The 20,706-nt window shown below is 45.8% G+C and overlaps 1 protein-coding gene across 6 annotated transcripts in view; it reads left to right on the forward strand.

The window, feature by feature from the left end:
* hecw2b (HECT, C2 and WW domain containing E3 ubiquitin protein ligase 2b) overlaps positions 1-20,706 on the forward strand; it is a 377,012-nt gene that overhangs the window by 315,233 nt on the left and 41,073 nt on the right. For all 6 annotated transcript variants that reach the window (XM_063051950.1, XM_063051951.1, XM_063051952.1 and 3 more), the window contains 5 exons: positions 3,397-3,526; positions 12,034-12,180; positions 12,682-12,796; positions 12,883-12,968; positions 13,054-13,166. In XM_063051950.1, coding sequence (XP_062908020.1) covers positions 3,397-3,526; positions 12,034-12,180; positions 12,682-12,796; positions 12,883-12,968; positions 13,054-13,166 — 591 coding nt within the window. The remainder of the gene's footprint in view (positions 1-3,396; positions 3,527-12,033; positions 12,181-12,681; positions 12,797-12,882; positions 12,969-13,053; positions 13,167-20,706) is intronic.

Below are 20,706 nucleotides of genomic sequence, written 5' to 3' on the forward strand. Positions count from 1 at the left end.
CAGAAAGAGCTTTTCACATTTATTGCAGGCAGAATCCCATCTAAGCAGCAAGTTTGCAATAACAGCAATTCTTGGGCTATTTTAGCTCCAGGACTTGTTGAGATTTTGTGACATCAAAATGGGAAAGCAAACAGAAACGAATGCTTATTAGTGTATTGTTCAATGACTAATGAAAGTATTAAACTGTATTTCACTTCAGGTGTTATATCTTCCGGCCTGTCTCTTATTTCACTCCTAGGTCACCCAATTACTGAGAAAACAACATCTGCCAAAACAACGGTTTCAGTGGTATTGGAAATAATTTGTACTTAATGTATTCCATGAAATTATAGCAGCATTTGGAAAATGGGCTCAGAACTTAAATCCATTATACGCCATATCTGTTGCAATGTGTTGCCTTGACTGCGGTATGGTCTACATTGAGTGGCATGCTGGGTGCCACTGGTGAGAGTGAAGTCGTGCATAGAGGATGCCTGCTGATTGTGCTGGGTTGGCAGATCATTAAGCATGACAAAACTGTATTGCTTCCATTTTAATATTAAGTTTATGCCACCTCTTAACCTCACTCAGCTGAACCCCAAGTATTTAAAGAGATCACCAACTAGCTTCATGCTGCTTACTTGCTGACTTCTAGCTTTGGCTATAATTTTACAAATATTTGGAAGCTGACTTCATTAAAGTTGCTGAAGACTGCATGAATAATGAGCAGGTACCAATGGACTTCGTTCTGACTTTAAAGTTTTATATTTTATAGTGAAGCACAGTGACGGCTTGCTGATAGCAAACAACACTATAAATTTCTGTATTAATCACACTTTTTATGGGGTGCGATCTCTGCAATCAAAAGCCTGTAACTTCCCTTTCGAAGCTGAGCTTTTGAACTGCCTGTATGACCTGTCATTTTCTGGGGTGTGAACAGAGGTTTTGAAATGTGCAAGACTGTTGTGTTGTGGTGGGTAAAGGCCAAATTGAGGCAGTAGGGCCTGGACCCGAGAGTGGGCAATGAGCGATGTTTGGCTACTACTGGAGTGACCTTGGAGGTGTTTGATGAGGTGAGGTGCGCGGAGACGAGGCAGAGCCAAGGTGGCTGGGCCTGGTCCCAGGTCCGGGTCTGAGAGCGAGGAATGACCTGAGGGTTGGCTGATTTAAACACTGTGTCAGATTGAAAAGCTCAGGGTGTCAGGGCCAGAGGCGAGGGATGAGCCAGTGTTCAGCTCTCTGCTCCGTGAGGTTTACTCATCTCTGCACTGAACTGAGGCTCTGGTCTGCAACTGACAGCCTGCCTGGTCTTCTGCAGGGATGACTGGCTTAATGGCTGTGGACTCACTTTTATGAACTTCAGTCCTGAATGCTATTTGCTTACTTTTGTTGTTTGAACAATTTTTTTTCTGCACAATGGGTGTTTGCCTTTTTTTAACGGGTTCTGTTGGGTTTCTGTTTTGTGGCCGCCTGTAAGGAGACAAATCTCAAGGCTGTATATAGTATACATACTTAGATAATAAATGTACTTTGAATTTTTGTACAAATCAGATGCTCCCAGATGTTGTCCACTTATAATATGGTATAATTCAGAGAATGAGCAAATGTCATTCAGAAATAGAATAAGCTCCAGAGATGGGTTTCCTCCGTGATGTTGTATCCACTGGGGTATGTTCAGGAAGTGATCCTCCAGCTTAATTTTAGCTTGGGACACTGTGCAAGGTATTTACACTTTATAAAGAAGAACGTCATGGCATTTACCTTCTGCTACATCCAAAGCTGAAATTCAGAGCAGGAAAAGAACCACAATGCAAATGATGGTTGAGATGGTGATGGTTGTAAACTATGTCACAATGACTTTCTTCCAAGATGGAGCTTGCAAAATCTTCCGGTTCCCCCCCCCCCCATTGTTACAATAAGAAAGGTTGCCTGTGTTCTTTATTCACAGAGAGATACTACACTTCACCAGAGAACGATCAGCCAAGTAGGCATTTACAGGGTTGTTGCCAGGTCTGAAGGACCTGAGTTATAAGGAAAGATTTGAATAGGTTAGGATGTATTCTTTAGAACACAGAAGATTGAGAGGAGATTTGATAGAAGTATACAAAATTATGAGGGGTATAGTTCGGGCAAATGTAAGCAAGCAAGCTTTTGCCACCGAGGTTGGGTAGGACTACAACCAGAAGTCATGGGTTAAGTGTGAAAAGATAAAAAGTTTAAGGGGAACATGAGGGAAAACTCCTCCAGTCAGAGGGTCGTGAGTGTGGAATGGGCTGCCAGCATGCAGTGCATGCAAGCTTGATTTCAACGTTTTAGAGAAGTTTGGTGGTACATGGATAGTAGGGATATGGAGGGCTATGGTCCTAGTGCAGATTGATGGGAGAAGGCAGTTTAAATGGTCTTTGGCATGGACTAGATGGGCTGAAGGGCCTGTTTCTGTGCTGTACCCCTATGACGCTAAGTGTTGGATGTGAATTGTGTGTCAAACTTAGCAACAGTTGCAGTAAGGCTGTAAGGGATGGGGAGGGGGGTACGTACAGGATTATCTGAGTTACATTTACTAGCACGTTATTGATCGGAGATATTTCAGTACTATGGATTGGAAGGCTTAAAGCAAAGAGTTTGGTCTATGATGCATATGAACTTGGGTGATTGAAACATGCTTGAAGACTTTGGGAAGGAAGGCAAGGTTGGAGGTAGGATGAGCAGTTGTTCGCAAGGACTGGAGAATCATTGATAGGCTGTCAGGAAACACTGGCTGATTTGAAGAAGAGTGGTTTGGTACCTGAGGTGACAGAACAGTGTAAATAAAGTTGATCCTTGAATAATGTTTTTTTTAATTGGGGAGCTTTTCTACAGATTTGTCAATTGATGGCCTAGAACTGTATGTATTCAGAGAATTGTAGTCAGTGTCCCAGAACGAACGTAACTTTCTCAACCCCTGTGTATGTTCCATCCCACCAGGGGGACAGATTCACCAGGGTTAGCAGCATAGTGGTAAGTATTCTAAAAGGAATAAGGAGGCATATTTTTATTTGAATCATAGCAAGAAAATTACCTCTAAGGTTTCAGGTGGTTTTATATGTGTAAGGCTTTAATATTTGAAATTCTATTTGTGCAATATTTCTTTACAAATTCTTGTTGCGGAAAATCCTTTAAAATCAAATGATGGGTTTGTGTGAAACATAACTGTTATATTTGGATGCTTTAGAATATTGTAACATTTTTTTGCTTTGATATTTCCACCATAAATATGCCTGGGCTGCTCAGCAATGAGGTAATTGAAGCAAAAATGTGTGACGGATGCTCAGCAGGTCAGGCAGCATTGGTGGAGCAAGAAACAGAGTTAACATTTCAGGTCAATGATCCTTCAGCAGAACTATGGCAACACTCTCCATGGTTGTGTTTTCTTATTAGATCTTGTGATCTTAGTGATCTGGAATATTTGGATGAAGAATTTCACCAGAGTCTTCAGTGGATGAAAGATAATGATATCAGTGATATCTTAGACTTAACATTTACTGTGAATGAAGAAGTCTTTGGTCAGGTGGGTAGATCAGTGAGGCTTCTACATAATCGTTCTGAATACCGGTAACATTGAAATGTATGTTGGCATTTTTGCTAGGTGAGTGAAATTAATAACTCATTAAGAGAAAAAGTAAATGTTATTACCTGCAAGGTGAATTGCTGATTTTTATTTCGTATGCCTAATTTATTTTCTTCTTTTGTACCTGGAGCTTATATAATTTCTCTAGTTGACTATCACTGCTATATCATAGTGGTATATCTTTTCCACAACTCTAAATTTTTTTTACCCTTACTTTCTAATAATAATGAATGTGCTCTGACATTTAATTCCTTCAACACGTAGTTTGCCTGAAACAATCTCTTCTGTAATTAATTTCTTCCTTTTCATTCTATTTTAATCTGGTTGACAACTTTATCCTCATGGAATGCCACATTATTGAAATGCATGTTCTGAAACACCAGCTACCTCATAACCTAGATGTGAAAATGTTTTGAGAACGATATTAAGTTAAGACAAAGCCAGAATTTTCTTAACATTGGGAATTCAGAAGTTTTATACCATATAAAAGATGTGTCAATTTAAAATAGAGTCACTATATGAGTTGCCAAAAATAAGATAAATATTTAAATTTAATCTGGATCGTATTTATTTATAATGTTCACAATTGTGTGTAACGTTCAGTTATATTGGCTCGTGTATGTCTCGGGGAAATCCAGCCCAGCACCCGCCTCAACACTCCCCACAGGGTCAGTCGCCGCCCGAGTCAATCACAAACATCAATCATCAGCCAGCACGCCCAGTGAATTTTAACAAATACACTTTATAGATATTACTAATTCTATGACATTAATATACATTTGATACAGAGAGGAAAGTAATGAAAAAAAAAGGCGTCAACACTTATCAAAGTCCAAGTTCTTTGCGCGCTACGTTGGAGCTCAATTCGACTTCAGACGACCACCCGAATTCCGTCGACTCACGGCTCGGGACCACCCTGATTGATCGACCGGAGCCTCTCCGCACGTCCGCGGTCTTCCTCGTCTCTCCTCCGACTCCCCGCCAAAACTCAGTCCACAGTCATATCATACAGCATGGTATCCGAAAACAAAACGATACATAACCACCCATTGGCTAATAGAACCCTGTTATCTCATTTTAAAGTAAAACAAACTGTTAGCGCAAACTCTCTTCAGCGTTAAAGCACAACAAAGCCGCATTCCCCAGATTAACATAACAAAGTCGCCATTTTAAATGTAACAAAAGAAAGACCCCGTACACTCTCCCCCCACCACAAAAAGTCATGCCCTCATGACATTAACAGAGTTCACCAGTACTCCTTGTAAAACACAAAACCCAACCCAGGTGCATAAAGCAGTGACATAACTTTGCAGGGCAGTAGAGATCACACCCTGCTCTTCCGGCGCTATATAAGTGAGTCTTTCCGGGGATGCCTACTCCTCTGAGGCCTCTGTACTTCCTCTGCTGACTCTCCCTGTTCAGACACCCCAGTTGACCCCTCGGGCCTATCTGACAGACCTTCCCCTTCACCGGGATCCCTCTGCCGGTGAGCCCTCTGGCTCGGGTTCTGCCTCCACCCTCTCCTCCCCCAATCCCGGCTGTAATACAGGCGGCTCTGCAACACCCTCCCCCAATCCCGGCTGTAATACAGGCGGCTCTGCAACACCCTCCCCCAATCCCGGCTGTAATACGGGCGGCTCTGCAACACCCTCCCCCAGTCCCGGCTGTAATACGGGCGGCTCTGCAACACCCTCCCCCAGTCCCGGCTGTAATACAGGCGGCTCTGCAACACCCTCCCCCAATCCCGGCTGTAATACAGGCGGCTCTGCAACACCCTCCCCCAATCCCGGCTGTAATACAGGCGGCTCTGCAACACCCTCCCCCAATCCCGGCTGTAATACAGGCGGCTCTGCAACTCCCTCCCCCAATCCCGGCTATAATACAGGCGGCTCTGCAACACCCTCCCTCGGTTCCCCTGACTCAGTGATGGAAGGGCCAAGAGTCTCTTCTCCCGGCACCGGGGAATCAGCGAACGGGAGCAGGTACCACACGTCCGACTCATCATCTTCCGATGACGTATCCCTTCTCGAGGTGGGGACTGGCCCCGTTTTCTTCGCAGCGGGCTCTTCCCGCGCCCCGCGCCCTCGCAGAGTCCTCGTGATAGGAGTAAACTCCCATTTGAGCTCTGGGTCCATCTTCACCTCTCGACCCAGAGGCAACAGGTGGTTCCGATGGAGTACCTTGACAGGCCCCTGCCCAGCCTCAGGTCTCACCCAGTAAACCGGGAGATTCGGCATCTGACTCTCCACCACATAGGGGGTGGCTGCCCAACGGTCCGCCAACTTGTGCTTACCCTGTAGTCCTAAATTCCGGATAAGGACTCGGTCTCCCGGCAATAGCTGGATGAACTTTACCTTCTGATCATACCTCCTTTTATTCCGCTGGTTCTGCTTGGTGGCTGCCGCCTCAGCCAACTCGTACGCCCTTTTCAACTCTCTCCTCATATCGGACACATACTTCAGACATGGCTTCAAAGGTATTTCCCCCGCTTCAGTCCCAAAACACAGATCAATGGGCAACCTTGCCTCCCGTCCGAACATCAGATAGTAGGGCGAGTACCCCGTAGCATCATTGCGAGTACAATTGTAACAATGAACTAAATGGGCGATGTGCCAACTCCACTTACTCTTCTGTCCAATCTCCAAGGTGCCGAGCATGTCCAGCAGGGTCCGGTTAAACCTCTCGGGTTGAGGATCACCCTGCGGGTGATAGGGGGTGGTTCTGGACTTTTCAACCCCAAGCATATCCAGCAATTCATGTATAAGCCTGCTCTCGAAGTCCCGTCCCTGATCACTGTGGATCCGTCGGGGAAGGCCATAATGAACAAAGTACTTCTCCCATAACACCTTCGCCACTGTAGTCGCTTTCTGATCCTTAGTAGGAAAAGCCTGCGCATATCTAGTGTAGTGATCCGTGAGGACCAAGACATTGGCGGTATTGCTGGTGTCCGGCTCAATAGACAGGAAATCCATACACACCAGGTCCATGGGTCCCGCACTCTGCAAGTGGGATAACGGGGCCGCCTGCGCAGACAGGGTCTTCCTCCTGACGCAACGGCTACAGGTCTTACAGTATTCTTCCACCTCCTCCCTCATCCGGGGCCAGTAAAACCGGTCCTTGACTAATCCATAGGTCTTCTCTACCCCCAAATGCCCGGAATCATCATGTAGTGCCTGGAGCACAGTCTTCCGATACTTCTCAGGCATGACCAGCTGCCAGCGCCGGGGGTGGTCCGGAGGCGACGTGACCCGGTACAGGACGTGGTTCTTCAGCTTCAACCGGGGCTACTCCTTCAGTAGTAGAGGAATGGAGGCATGTTTCGCCTTCTCCACCTGCCCCATATCACCCTGGCTAACCGCGTACCAGATAGTGCCAATGCTTGGGTCATCACGCTGAGCCGCCTCTACTTCCTGGGGACTCAACTCCGGCAGCTGCCTGTTCCTCAGAGCAGTCACATTACAGTAAACAGTGGGCAGCGCGTCATCGTCAGCCCCCAGTTGATCTACTGCCCGATCCGTTCCCATCTGTGCTCCCACTTCCCCGTCGCTCCCAACTTGACACATGGCCTTTACTCTCTGGGCGGGGACACTCTTCCATTCCTCGGCCGTGCCCGACTCGTCGTGCGCCCGACGAGACAGGGCACCTGCATTGATGTTCCGACTCCCCGGGCGGTACTTCAGGCTGAACTCATAGGCAGACAAGGCTGCTAACCACCGGTGCCCAGTAGCGTCCAGCTTCGCCGAGGTCAGGATATAAGTGAGGGGGTTGTTATCAGTTCTCACCTCAAACTGGGCCCCATATAGGTAGTCACTCAACTTGTCCACCACCGCCCATTTCAACGCCAAGAACTCCAGCTTGTGAGTGGGATAGTTTCTCTCAGATGGCGACAAACTCCGACTGACAAATGCCACCGGCCTCAATCCGTTTCCCTGTTCCTGGTACAGAACAGCCCCCAGACCCTCGTGACTGGCATCAATGTGTAGAACATACGGCTTCCGGGGATCAGCAAATGCCAACACTGGGGCCTGCGTCAGCACACTTTTTAGAGATTGGAACACCTCCTCACATTGAGCATCCCACCTCAATCCAAAAGGCTCTCCCGGGTTCAAGTATCCTCCTACCTCCGACCCTCGGTCTCCCTTCCTCTTCCTCCCCACAGGTGGATAGCCACACAGCAGCTGGTTCAATGGATGACTCATTTTCGCATATCCTTTCACGAACCGCCGGTAATATCCGCAAAACCCCAAAAATGAGCGTAAGGCGCTCACCTTCTGAGGTCTCGGCCAGGTGGTGACTGCAGCTATCTTATCCGGATCGGTGGCCACTCCATTTCGCGAGATTATGTGCCCAACATAACTGACTGACGTCTTGCAGAACTGACATTTATCCAGGGAAAGTTTTAATCCTTCCTCCTTCAGCCGACTCAGCACCTTCAGCAGCCGCTCCTCATGTTCCTCCAACGTAGATCCAAACACTATCAGGTCGTCCAGGTACACCAATACCTCCAGCAGGTTCATGTCCCCCACTGTCCGCTCCATGAGCCGCTGGAAGGTGGCTGGGGCCCCCGAGATGCCTTGGGGCATTCGTTCGAACTGGAAAAACCCCAGGGGGCAGATAAAGGCTGTCTTCTCCTTATCAGTCTTGCCTCATCGGAATCTGGTAATACCCACTCCACAAATCCAATACACTGAACCACTGTGCACCACTCAGACAGGCCAAGGCAATTTCCACCCTGGGGACCGTATATTGGTTGGGAACAGTGCGGCGGTTCAGGGTCCTATAGTCCACGCACATGCGTACCTTCCCATTTTTCTTGCCACCACTATGGGGGATGTATAGGGGCTTCGGGACTCCACAATAATCCCTGCGTCTTTCAATGGCCGCAAGTGCTGCTGCACATCTTCCACCTCTGCTGGGGCCAACCGCCGCGACCTCTCCCTAAACGGGGTGTCATTTGTTACCCGAATGGTGTGCCGACTGCTCTTGGAACACCCTACATCAAACTCGTCCTGAGAAAAGACATCCCCTAACTTCAGCATCTTCTCCACCAGCCTGCTCTTATACACCGGCGGTACAGGGGAGTTTTCAAAATTAAAGGCCTCCTTGGTCAGTCGCTCCCCCCCCCCCCGTTTCCCAATAGTTTCCCTCCAGTGGGCTTCATGGGGGTGCTGGACATCACCGTCACCGGGAACAAGTGCGCGAGGGGCATCCCGTGCTTAAAGGTGATCTCCCTCTCCATTATGTTCCTTACCATCACCCCCATCCGCCGTGCCTGTACAGCTGAGGGCCTCTGCAATTCAGGTCTCACCAGTGCCCCAGCTGGGAACCGGGACTCCCTTTCCAGGTCGTCAGGGGCGTCTACTAGCAGGGCCTCGCCCGGCGGTAATCCGGGGAATCTGGGGGTCCCCATCACTAATGCCGCCTCCCCTGGCCGTATCACCTTAGGCCTCACCTGAGTGCACCACACCGTCCCTTGTTTGCACTCAGGATCCAGCCCCTGGGGGTCACTCACTCCTTCGTACACCGCTCGGAACACAGGGTGTACCGAGAGGGTCTCCAAAAAGTTCTCCCCCCCCCCCTTTTTCTTACAGGCTCCCAAGAGCCGTTGCACCAGAGGGGAGTTAGTCCCCACCAATAGGGCAGCACCACCGGTCTCCACCGGGTCCGGGCAAACCAACACCAGCGTCTCAAAGGCTTCCGATACTCCCACATCTCCCTCCGAGAATTCCAATCTCACTGACAAGTATCCATCGTATGGGTAATCACCATCACTTATGCCCCAAATCTCTAATGCTTTAAACGGAGTGACTGCCAAATGTTTCAGATATTTGTTGTAGAATGACCGGTACAGTAAGGTAACCTGTGACCTGGTGTCAAGGATGGCTTTCGCAAAGATTCCCTCTATCCGTAGGGACACGCTGGAACGGGGTCCCACCAGTCCATCAGGAATTTGGGTGTGTTCTTTCTGGGGTTCCATAGCGGTTTTCTGGGAACGTGTTCCTCCCGAGACTCCAGTCCGTTCCCTCACTGAGCCTCTCCTAAGTTTCCCGACACCTCTCCCTTCTTAGTGGCCCGGGGGCCCTCCCCCCTCGGCGCATCTTGTCTCTCACAATCCTTCCGCAAGTGGCCAGCTTCCCCACAGCGGTAGCACGCCCCCGGCCACTCACATTCCCGGTGGAAATGCCCCTCTCTCCCACAGTTATAGCACCCACTACTTGCCGCCTCTCTCCTCCTGATACGGCCCCCCGGAGACCCCTTGGATTTCTCTGGTCTCACCCCGACTACCACCTCCTGAACCGCTGAAGACCGTCCCTGAGGGTCCGAGCCCCCTGGTCGGCCCAAAGCACACTCCTCGGCCCGTACCTCTCGGATCAGCTGTCCGAATGATGGAGGGGGGCTCTGCTTAAATGACTGCCGTACACTCCAAGCCACTCTGTCATCCTCCCGGGAACCGCTACATATCTGGCTCATCCTTAACTCCGCCACTTCGTCCTCCTTCACTACCCCTCGTCGCTGCAACCCCGTAAGCTTTCCTTCCAGCCTGAAAGCATAGTCTGAGAGCTTTTCCCCTCTTCTCTGCCCCATCAGTTGAAACTCCGCTAAATGCCGCCAGGGATCCCCTGACAGTCCAAACACTTCCTCCAAAGCGTCCAAACACTCCAATAGGGAAGCCAAGGGGCGTGCCGCTCTCAGATCGCGGACCACCCGGGCCGCCCCGCCCCTTAAGCTTTCCACCAATCGCTGTCTCTGTTCCTCATCCGAAACTGGCCACACCTCTAACAATTGGGATGTATCTTCAACCCAGGTATCATAGTCATCCTCCCCTTCTGGGGTGGGCTTGGCTCCCGAGAAAATTCTCAGCTTCGGGCGGGGCCCCTCAACCCTTCTCGCCAGGGAGGTAATGGCAGCCGTTAACTCGGCAATCTCATCCCGCCCATGGGGGGCCGGGCCTGGCCAAACCTGCCCACTCCACACCTCCACCCCTGGCTACTGGCACCTCCCTTGGGGCCTCATCTAGCTCCTCCTCCTCCGGCACCTCCTCACTTGCGTCCTCGGGGAGAGTGTGGAGACCCCACGGCCCCGCCACCCCCGGGGCATGGACTGTCGCTGGTAGTTCCAAAGTTATGACGTTGGCACTCATCCGCACCAACATCCAGCTGGACTCCAGTTCTTTCCCAGCCCTTCCAGCTACAAGTTCTACCTGCCCGATACCTTTAATCAAACTCAACCCTCGCACCAGTACCTTTGCCGGAATGCGATAATCGACCCCGCTTACCACACATGCATGATTCACCGGTACCTCCTCCAATTCACACCAACTTACAATCTTATCTCGATCCATCTTCACACCACTTACCACAACGACAAGTACAACTTTCCCAAAAAGTCCAAATCCCGGACGGTAGCCCCCACTTGTAACGTTCAGTTATATTGGCTCGTGTATGTCTAGGGGAAATCCAGCCCAGCACCCGCCTCAACACCCCCCACAGGGTCGTCTCTCCTCTGACTCCCCGCCAAAACTCAGTCCACAGTCATATCATACAGCATGGCATCCGAAAACAAAACGATACATAACCACCCATTGGCTAATAGAACTCTGTTATCTCATTTTAAAGTAAAACAAACTGTTAGCGCAAACTCTCTTTGGCGTTAAAGCACAACAAAGCCGCATTCCCCAGATTAACATAACAAAATCGCCATTTTAAATGTAACGAAAGAAAGACCCCGTACATGTGAATAATTTTTGATCTAAAATACGAGACCAGTGCCAAGGAAATAAGAATACAAAGTACCATTCTTAAAGTAAACTGTTGAAGGCACTTTTTAAACTGCTCCTTACTATCTGAATAAATTCTACCCAATGTAACTCACTGTTATGCTTAAGTTATAAAAATAAAATTTGTAGTCTAAACATGCCTTGTTTACTATTATAGTAAACTTCATATTCTACTCTTGTAGCTTTATTGTTTGTAGTTTTCAGTATCAAAAAATGCAATTACAATCATAAACCTGTCACAATCACAAGATATAATTTTAATCTCACTATCTAAAATATAAAACAAAGCTGATGAGCCAAATAAATAGTTTCAACAAATATAAATAGCTTTATCTACTTTTTTTTGGGATTTGTGAATAACAGTCTAATAGCCCAAACCTTTATAATTAATTCCTTGTAACATGTTCATTGGATTATGGCAATAGTAATCAGACAATTTTGGTCTGGAAAATTCTGTGCATAGTAGTTAAAGAGTTCTAGTTAGCAAAATTCAGTTGTTTAGTTGATGCTTTCAGTCAGAAAAACCTTGTATGTTCATGACTTATTGCTATGAATGCTTTATATGTGCTACTATCTATTTTTAGAACTGTAAAGCACTATTATAGATTTGAATTGAACAGACATTTTATTGTTCTAAGGGTGGAAATTATTGAATTTTGTTTTGGAGTAGATTACAGAGAGAGAACTGAAACCAGGTGGAGCAAACATTCCTGTTGTAGAAAAAAATAAGAAGGAATACATTGAAAAGATGGTAAAATGGCGTATTGAGAGAGGTGTTGTGCAACAAACAGAGAGTTTAGTCCGAGGCTTCTATGAGGTAAGTACACTTTGGAAGATTTTTTTTGTAGGTTTTATTATATTACAGTATTCTTATACGATGGGTTGTATTCAGTATTCAGTGAAATCCTGTTTGGTACCTTTAAATATTTGGTGTTAAAACATGGGATAGTTTTCCTAACTGCTGTCCTATTTTCCAAAATGAGAAAATTCCTAAGAATCAGAGGAAATGGAGAAAGTAAGAATTCGGGTTTCAGAGTTAGATATGATCGCTATTTATTTTCCATGCTAAAATTTAATATGAGCAGTTACTTCTAATAAAACCAAAATCATCCTTGATAATAAAATATAATCAAAATAAACCTGATGGGGTAAATGGAAGTGTTGCAAATAATCTGCTTTATGTTCACTCTATTTCTGGACAAATTAGAACTCAATGATTCCTAATATAACAAAGCAAGCTCTCACTATTATCTTGAGAAAATATTCAATTGTTAATTGGTGTTAAATACAGTTGTTCAATGACAATTACTTGTTTCAGGTGGTGGATGCTCGGCTTGTGTCTGTGTTTGATGCAAGGGAGTTAGAATTAGTGATCGCAGGTACTGCAGAAATTGATTTAAGTGATTGGAGAAACAATACGGAGTACAGGGGAGGTGAGATTATTTGAATTTAATTAAACACAGTAATGGCTTAATATTTGGAAACACCATCTAGTAAATATTCATTTATTTTTCCATAGGATACCATGATAACCACATTGTGATCAGATGGTTTTGGGCTGCAGTGGAAAGATTTAACAATGAGCAAAGACTAAGACTACTGCAGGTATAAAAAAATCAGTTACTCTAAACACCATCATAGGCATCTGTGTTACCCACTTATGCTACTAACAACTTTATTTCTTTGTTAGTTTGTCACAGGTACATCAAGTATACCCTATGAAGGTTTTGCATCACTACGTGGCAGCAACGGACCACGGAGATTTTGTATTGAAAAGTGGGGCAAAATCACTTCACTTCCAAGGTAGGGCCAAGATGAGCTGGGAGGTGATGGGTGTCAAAGGTAAAGGGCTGGAGAAGGAGAAATCTAATTGGAGAGGAGAGTGGACCATGGGGGAAGCGGAATGAGGAGAGGCACTATGGAGAGGTGGTAAGCAGGTGAGGAGAGGGGAAGGGATAAGGATGGGGGCAGAGTGGGTAACTGAAGAGGGGAGAGGGGTGAAAATGTAGAAGTTTGAGAAATCGATGTTCATGCTATCAGGTTGGAGGCTACCCAGACAGAATATGAAGTGTTGCTCCTCCAACCTGAGAAGCCTCATCAATAGAGGAGGCCATGGACTGACATGTCAGAATTGAAATGGGGATTGGAATTAAAATGGCCATCGGGAAATTATGCTTTTCATGGATGGAACGCATGTGCTCAACAATGCGGTTCCCCCAACCTACATCAGGTTTCACCGATGTAGAGGAGGCCGCATTGGAGCACCAGATACAGTAGACAACCCCCAACAGATTTGCAGGTGTCTCACCGGAAAAGATTAATTGGGGCCCTGAATGGAGGTGAGGGGGGAGATGAATAGGCAGGTACAGCATTTCTTCTGCTTGCAGGGTAAGTGCTAGGAGGGAGATCAATGGAGGGGGATGAATGGACAAGGGAATCATGGAGGAAGTGATCCTTGCAGAAAGCGGAGAGTGGGGGGTAATGGAAAGACAGGGGGAGGGGCTTTCCCCTCTTCCATTCCAGCCCTAATGAAGGGTCTCAGCCCAAAATGTCTGTTTATTCGTTTCCATAGCCTGATCTGCTGAGTTCCTCCAGTATCTTGTGTGTGTTGCTCAGGATTTCCAGCATCTGCACAATCTGTTGCATTTAACATTTCTTATTAATCACTGCTGTAAAATGATGATGACAATAAGATATAAATTAGTTTGTTTTGATACAGGGGAGTACAGATTAAGTCTTTTGATTGCACTATATCTTAAATTATTTTAATAGATATTGCATTATATTCTGCAGTGAGTCAAGGGGCTGAGTGACTTCACCCTTGTTGAAAAAAAGGTTCTTGCATTTTTCATTTGCTTTTACTGATGGGCTTCCTAAAATCATTTCTCACCTTTTGAAATTGTAACTGAAATAAGACACTTCTTGCTTTGGGGAGGTCAAAGGTGAGTTTATTGCCACGTGTACATGTGTGCACAGTTGCAGTAAAAGAAAACTTACTTGCAACAGCATCATAGGCACACAGAATCATATAAGTAATATTCACAAGAAAAGCATATTTAGACGTAAGTGAGATCCGACACTTACAAGAAAAAGTACAATTAAAACAAAATAAGAACCACTAAGTCCATTTTAGTGATCAAAATGGTCATCATGTCCAAATGCTTGAAGGAAAGCAACTGTTCTTTCTTTCTTTCATTCTTTTATTTGTTTATTTATCTGTCTTTCTATTTATTTAGAGATACAGCACAGAACATGCCAATGACCTGCACCCACCAGCCGCCCCCCCCCACCTGCAACCCATCTGTTTAATACTAGTTTTATCACAGGCTAATTTATGCTGAGCAATTAACTTACTAACCGGTATATCTTCACATTGGGAGGAAAATACAAGTTCCGTAGAGCTGGCGCCGGAATTGAACTCTGAACTCCAGAATGCCCTGAGCTGTAATAACATCGCCATAAACGCTACACCACCATGGGGCCTATGGAGTGGGTCTTCATGCTACCATACTTACTGCATGATGGTAGCTATGAGAGGATTGGTTAGGGTATGGGTAGTTAGGTTATGTTCTTTATGTGAGATGTGGGAACACTGGGAGACCTCCAGTCTCCCTGGTAGCTACACCTGCATGAAGTACATCAAGCTGAAGCTCCTTGAGAGAGTATTAAGGAACCAGGGCTGTAGCTGGATGACCTTTGACTTGTATGGGAGAATGAGGACGTGAAGATAGGAGGTACAGGGGTAGTCACCATAAGTTCTGGGAGGTAGGTGGTTGGGTGACTGGCAGGAGACAGAAAGGAACAGACAGCCAGTGCAGAGTACCCCTGTGGCTATTCCACTCAATAGTATGTATACAATTTTGGTTTCTGTTGGGGAGGACGACCTATCGGGGGAAGGCAATGCGACCGGGTCTCTACCACTGAGTCTGGCTCTGTGGCTCAGGAGGGTATAAGAGGAGTGGAGTGGTGATAGGGGATTCTATAGTTTGAGGAGCAGACAAGAGATTCTGTGGGCGTGAAAGAGGCCTGGATGGTATGTTGCCTCCCAGGTGCCAGGGTCAGAGATGTCTTGCATTCTAAAAGGGTGGGTCAACAGCCGGAAGTCCTGGTACATATTGGTACAGGTACTTAGACCATAAGACAAAGGAGCAGAAGTAGGCCATTCGGCCCATCGAGTCTGCTCTGCCATTTTATCATGAGCTGATCCATTTTATCCTATTTAGTCCCACTGCCCCGCCTTCTCACCATAACCTTTGATGCCCTGGCTACTCAGATACCTATCAATCTCTGCCTTAAATACACCCAATGACGTGGCCTCCACTGCTGCCTGTGGCAACAAATTCCATAGATTCACCACCCTCTGACTAAAAAAATTTCTTCGCATTTCTGTTCTGAAAGGGCGCCCTTCAATCCTGAAGTCATGCCCTCTCGTACTAGACTCCCCCATCATGGGAAACAACTTTGCCACATCCACTCTGTCCATGCCTTTTAACATTCGAAATGTTTCTATGAGGTCTCCCCTCATTCTTCTAAACTCCAAGGAATACAGTCCAAGAGCAGACAAACGTTCCTCATATGTTCACCCTCTCATTCCCGGAATCATTCTAGTGAATCTTCTCTGTACCCTCTCCAACGTCAGCACATCCTTCCTTAAATAAGGAGACCAAAACTGCCCACAGTACTCCAAGTGAGGTCTCACCAGCGCCTTATAGAGCCTCAACATCACATCCCTGCTCCTATACTCTATTCCTCTAGAAATGAATGCCAACATTGCATTCGCCTTCTTCACTACTGACTCAACCTGGAGGTTAACTTTAAGGGAATCCTGTACGAGGACTCCCAAGTCCCGTTGCATCTCAGAACTTTGAATTCTTTCCCCATTTAAATAATAGTCTGCCTGTTTATTTTTTCTGCCAAAGTGCATAACCATACACTTTCCAACATTGTACTTCATTTGCCACTTCTCTGCCCATTCTTCCAATCTATCCAAGTCTCTCTGCAGACTCTCCGTTTCCTCAGCATTACCGGCTCCTCCACCTATCTTCGTATCATCAGCAAACTTAGCCACAAAGCCATTTATTCCATAATCCAGATTGTTGATGTACAATGTAAAAAGAAGCGGCCCCAACACTGATCCCTGTGGAACACCACTGGTAACCGGCAGCCAACCAGAATAGGATCCCTTTATTCCCACTCTCTGTTTCCTGCCAATCAGCCAACGCTCTATCCACGTATGTAACTTTCCTGTAATTCCATGGGCTCTTATCTTGTTAAGTAGCCTCATGTGTGGCACCTTGTCAAAGGCCTTCTGAAAATCCAAATATACAACATCCACTGCATCTCCCTTGTCTAGCCTACTGGTAATTTCCTCAAAAAATTGTAATACGTTTGTCAGGCAGGATTTTCCTTTAAGGAATCCATGCTGAGTTCTGCCTATCTTGTCATATGCCTCCAGGTACTCTGTAACCTCATCCTCGACAATCGACTCCAACAACTTCCCAACCACTGACGTCAAGCTAACAGGTCTATAATTTCCTTTTTGCTTCCTTGCCCCCTTCTTAAATAGCGGAGTGACATTTGCAATCTTCCAGTCTTCCGGAACCATGCCAGAATCTATCGACTTTTGAAAGATCATCGCTAATGCCTCCGCAATCTCCACAGCTACTTCCTTCAGAACACGAGGGTGCATTCCATCTGGTCCAGGAGATTTATCGACCTTTAGCCTATTCAGCTTCCTGAGTACTTTCTCTGTCGTAATTGTGACAGCGCACACTTCTCTTCCCTGCCACCCTTGAGTGTCTGGTATCCTGCTGTCTTCCTCCGTGAAGACTGATGCAAAATACTTGTTTAGATCCTCTGCCATCTCCTCATCTCCCATTAAAATTTCTCCAGTATCATTTTCTATTGGTCCTATATCTACTCTCACCTGTCTTTTACTCTTTATATACTTGAAAAAGCTTTTAGTATCCTCTTTGATATTATTTGCTAGTTTCCTTTCATAGTTAATCTTTTCTCTCTTAATGACCTTCTTGGTTTCCTTTCGTATGGTTTTAAAAACTTCCCAATCCTCTGTCTTCCCACTAATTTTTGCTTCCTTGTATGCCCTCTCCTTTGCTTTAACTTTGGCTTTGACTTCACTTGTCAACCACGGTTGCATCCTTTTTCCACTCGAAAATTTCTTCTGTTTTGGAATATACCTGTCTTGCACATTCCTTATTTTTTGCATAAACTCCAGCCACTGCTGCTCTGCCGTCTTTCCTGCCAGTGTCTCTTTCCAGTCAACTTTGGCCAGTTCCTCCCTCATGCCACTGTAATTTCCTTTACTCCACTGAAACACCGACACATCAGATTTCGGCTTCTCTTTTTTCTAATTTCACAGTGAACTCAATCGTGTTATGATCCCTGCCTCCTAAGGGTTCCTTCACCTCAATCTCTCCAATCACCTCCGGTTCATTACACAATACCCAATCCAGTACAGCCGATCCCCTAGTGGGCTCAACAACAAGCTGTTCTAAAAAGCCATCTCGCAGACATTCTACAAATTCTCTCTCTTGAGATCCAGTGCCGACCTGATTTTTCCAATCTACTCGCATGTTAAAATCCCCCACAATTATCATAACACTGCCCTTCTGACAAGCCTTTTCTATTTCCAGTTGTAATTTGTAGTCCACATCCCTGCAGCTGTTTGGAGGCCTATAAATAACTGCCATCAGGGTCTTTTTACCCCTGCGATTTCTTAGCTCAACCCATAAAGATTCTGTACCTTCCGATCCTATATCACCTCTTTCTAATGATTTAATATTATTTCTTACCAATAAAGCCACGCCTCCCCCTCTGCCTACCTTCCTATCCTTCCGATACACCGTGTATCCTTGGACGTTCAGCTCCCAGAGACATGCATCCTTTAGCCAGGTCTCAGTGATGGCCACAATATCATAGCTGCCAATCTGTAGCTGTACAACAAGATCATCCACCTTATTCCTTATGCTGCGTGCATTTAAGTACAACACCTTAAGACCAGTATTTGATACTTTTTGCTTTGATTTCACTGCAGCTTTATTGCACTTCAACTCATCCCAATGGCTACACATTTGCCCCATCTCCTGCCTGTCTTTCCTGACATCTTCACTGCTCACTATCTTAGATTTATTTCTGTTTTCCCCTTCCTCCGATCTATCATTCCGGTTCCCATCCCCCTGCCAAATTAGTTTAAACCCTCCCTAACAGCTCTATTAAACTTTCCTGCCAGGATATTGGTCCCCTTTAGGTTCAGGTGTAACCTGTCCTTTTTGAACAGGTCATACTTTCCCCAGAAGAGATCCCAATTATCCAAGAATCTGAAGCCCTGCCCCCTACACCAGTCTCTCAGCCAGGTATTCATCCGCCTGATCCGACGACTCTTGCCCTCGCTAGCACGTGGCACAGGTAGCAATCCCGAGATTACTACCCTGGAGGTCCTGCTTCTCAGCTTCCTTCCTAACTCCTGGAAATCTCTACTTATGACATAGGTAGGGAAAGGGATGAGGTCCTGAAGAGAGAATATGGGGAGCTCGGTAAAAAGCTGAAAAGCAGCACGGCAAGGGTAGTAATTTCTCGATTGCCGCTTGTGCCACAGACCAGTAAGGGTAAGAATAGGATGATCTGGCAGATGAATGCATGGCTGAGGAAATGATTGTAAAGGGCAGGGTTTCAGATTTCTGGATCATTGGGATCTCTTCTGGGGAGGATATGACCTGTACAAAAAGTACGGGTTACACTTGAACTTGAGGGACACCAATATCCTTGCAAGCAAATTTGCTAGTGCTGTTGGGGAAGGTTTAAAATAATTTTGGCAGGGGATGGGAACTGGAGTGATAGGGCTGAGGATGGGGCAATTGTTATACAGGAGATGCAGTGTGTAGTGGTTTGGTCAGGAAGGACAGGCAGATGGTAGGGCAAAATTGCAGTCAGTGGGATGAGTTGAAGAGTAACATGGTGACAAAATCAAAAAGGATGATGAATACAGGACTGAAGGTGTTATATTTAAATTTACACAGTATATGGAATAAGGTAGATGATCTTGTAGCACAGCTAGACATTGACAGGTATGACATTGTGGGCATTGCTACGTGGTGGCTGAAAGAAGATCACAGTTGGGAGCTTAACATCCAAGGATACACATTGTATCAAAAGGAGAGGCAGGTAGGCAGAGGGTGTGGTGCGGCTTTGTTTGTCAAAAATGAAATAAAAGTCTTAGAAGGAGATGACGTAGGATCAGAAGATGCAGAATCCTAGTGGGTCAAATTAAAAGACCCTGATGGAAGTTATGTACAGGACCTCGAATACTAGTCAGGATGTGGGGTATAAATTATAACGGGAGATAGAAAAGGCATGTAAAAAGGGTAAAGTTACGATAGTCATGGGGTATTTCAATATGCGGGTAGATTGGTAAAATCAGGTTGGTGCTGGATTCCAAAAGATGAAATTTTAGAATGCCTACAAGATAACTTTTTAGAGCAGCTTGCAGTTGAGCCCACTGGGGAAAGGTATTCTGGATTGGGTGTTGTGTAATGAAACAGATTTGATTTAGGAAGCTGAAGGTAAAGGAACTCTTAGGAGACAGTGATCGTAATATGATAGAATGGAAAGGGACACTAGCAGGAATGATGGCAGAAGAACAATGACTGGAGTTCCTCAGAATAGTTGGAAAGCACAGGTTAGATGCATCTCAAATAATAAGAATTCTAAAGGGAGGATGATGCAAATGTGGCTGATAGGGAAGTCAAAGGCAAATAAAATCAAAGGAGAGGGCATATAATATAGCAAAAAAATAACTGGAAGTCTGAGGATTAGGAAGCTTTTAAAAACCAACAGATGGCAACTAAAAACTCATAAGGAGAGAAAAGTTGAAATATGAAGGTAAGCTAGTCAATAATATGAAAGGGAAAACAAAGTTTTTTTGCAGATATATGCAGAGTAAATGAGAGGTGAGGATAGATATTGGACTACTGGAAAATGATGCTGGAGAGGTAGTAATGTGGGACGAAGAAATATCAGACAAACTTAGTAACAGGTCACTGTGAAAGACATTAACAGTATGCTAGAAGTTTAAGAGTGTTAGGAGGAAGTAGTGAGTGTAGTTGCTATTCCTAAGGAGAAGGTGCTCAGGAAGCTGAAAGGTCTGAAGCTAGGTAAGTCACTTAGACGAGATGGACTGCACCCTAGGATTCTGAAAGAGGTAGCTGAAAAGATTGTGGAGGCATTTAGAATCACTAGATCCTATAATGGTTCTGGGGGACTCAAAAGTGGCAATTGTTATTTCACTCTTTAAGAAGGAAAGGAGGCAGAAAAAAAGGAAATTACA

Source organism: Mobula hypostoma, chromosome 6 (genome assembly GCF_963921235.1).
Source record: "Mobula hypostoma chromosome 6, sMobHyp1.1, whole genome shotgun sequence".
Lineage (NCBI taxonomy): Eukaryota > Metazoa > Chordata > Chondrichthyes > Myliobatiformes > Myliobatidae > Mobula > Mobula hypostoma.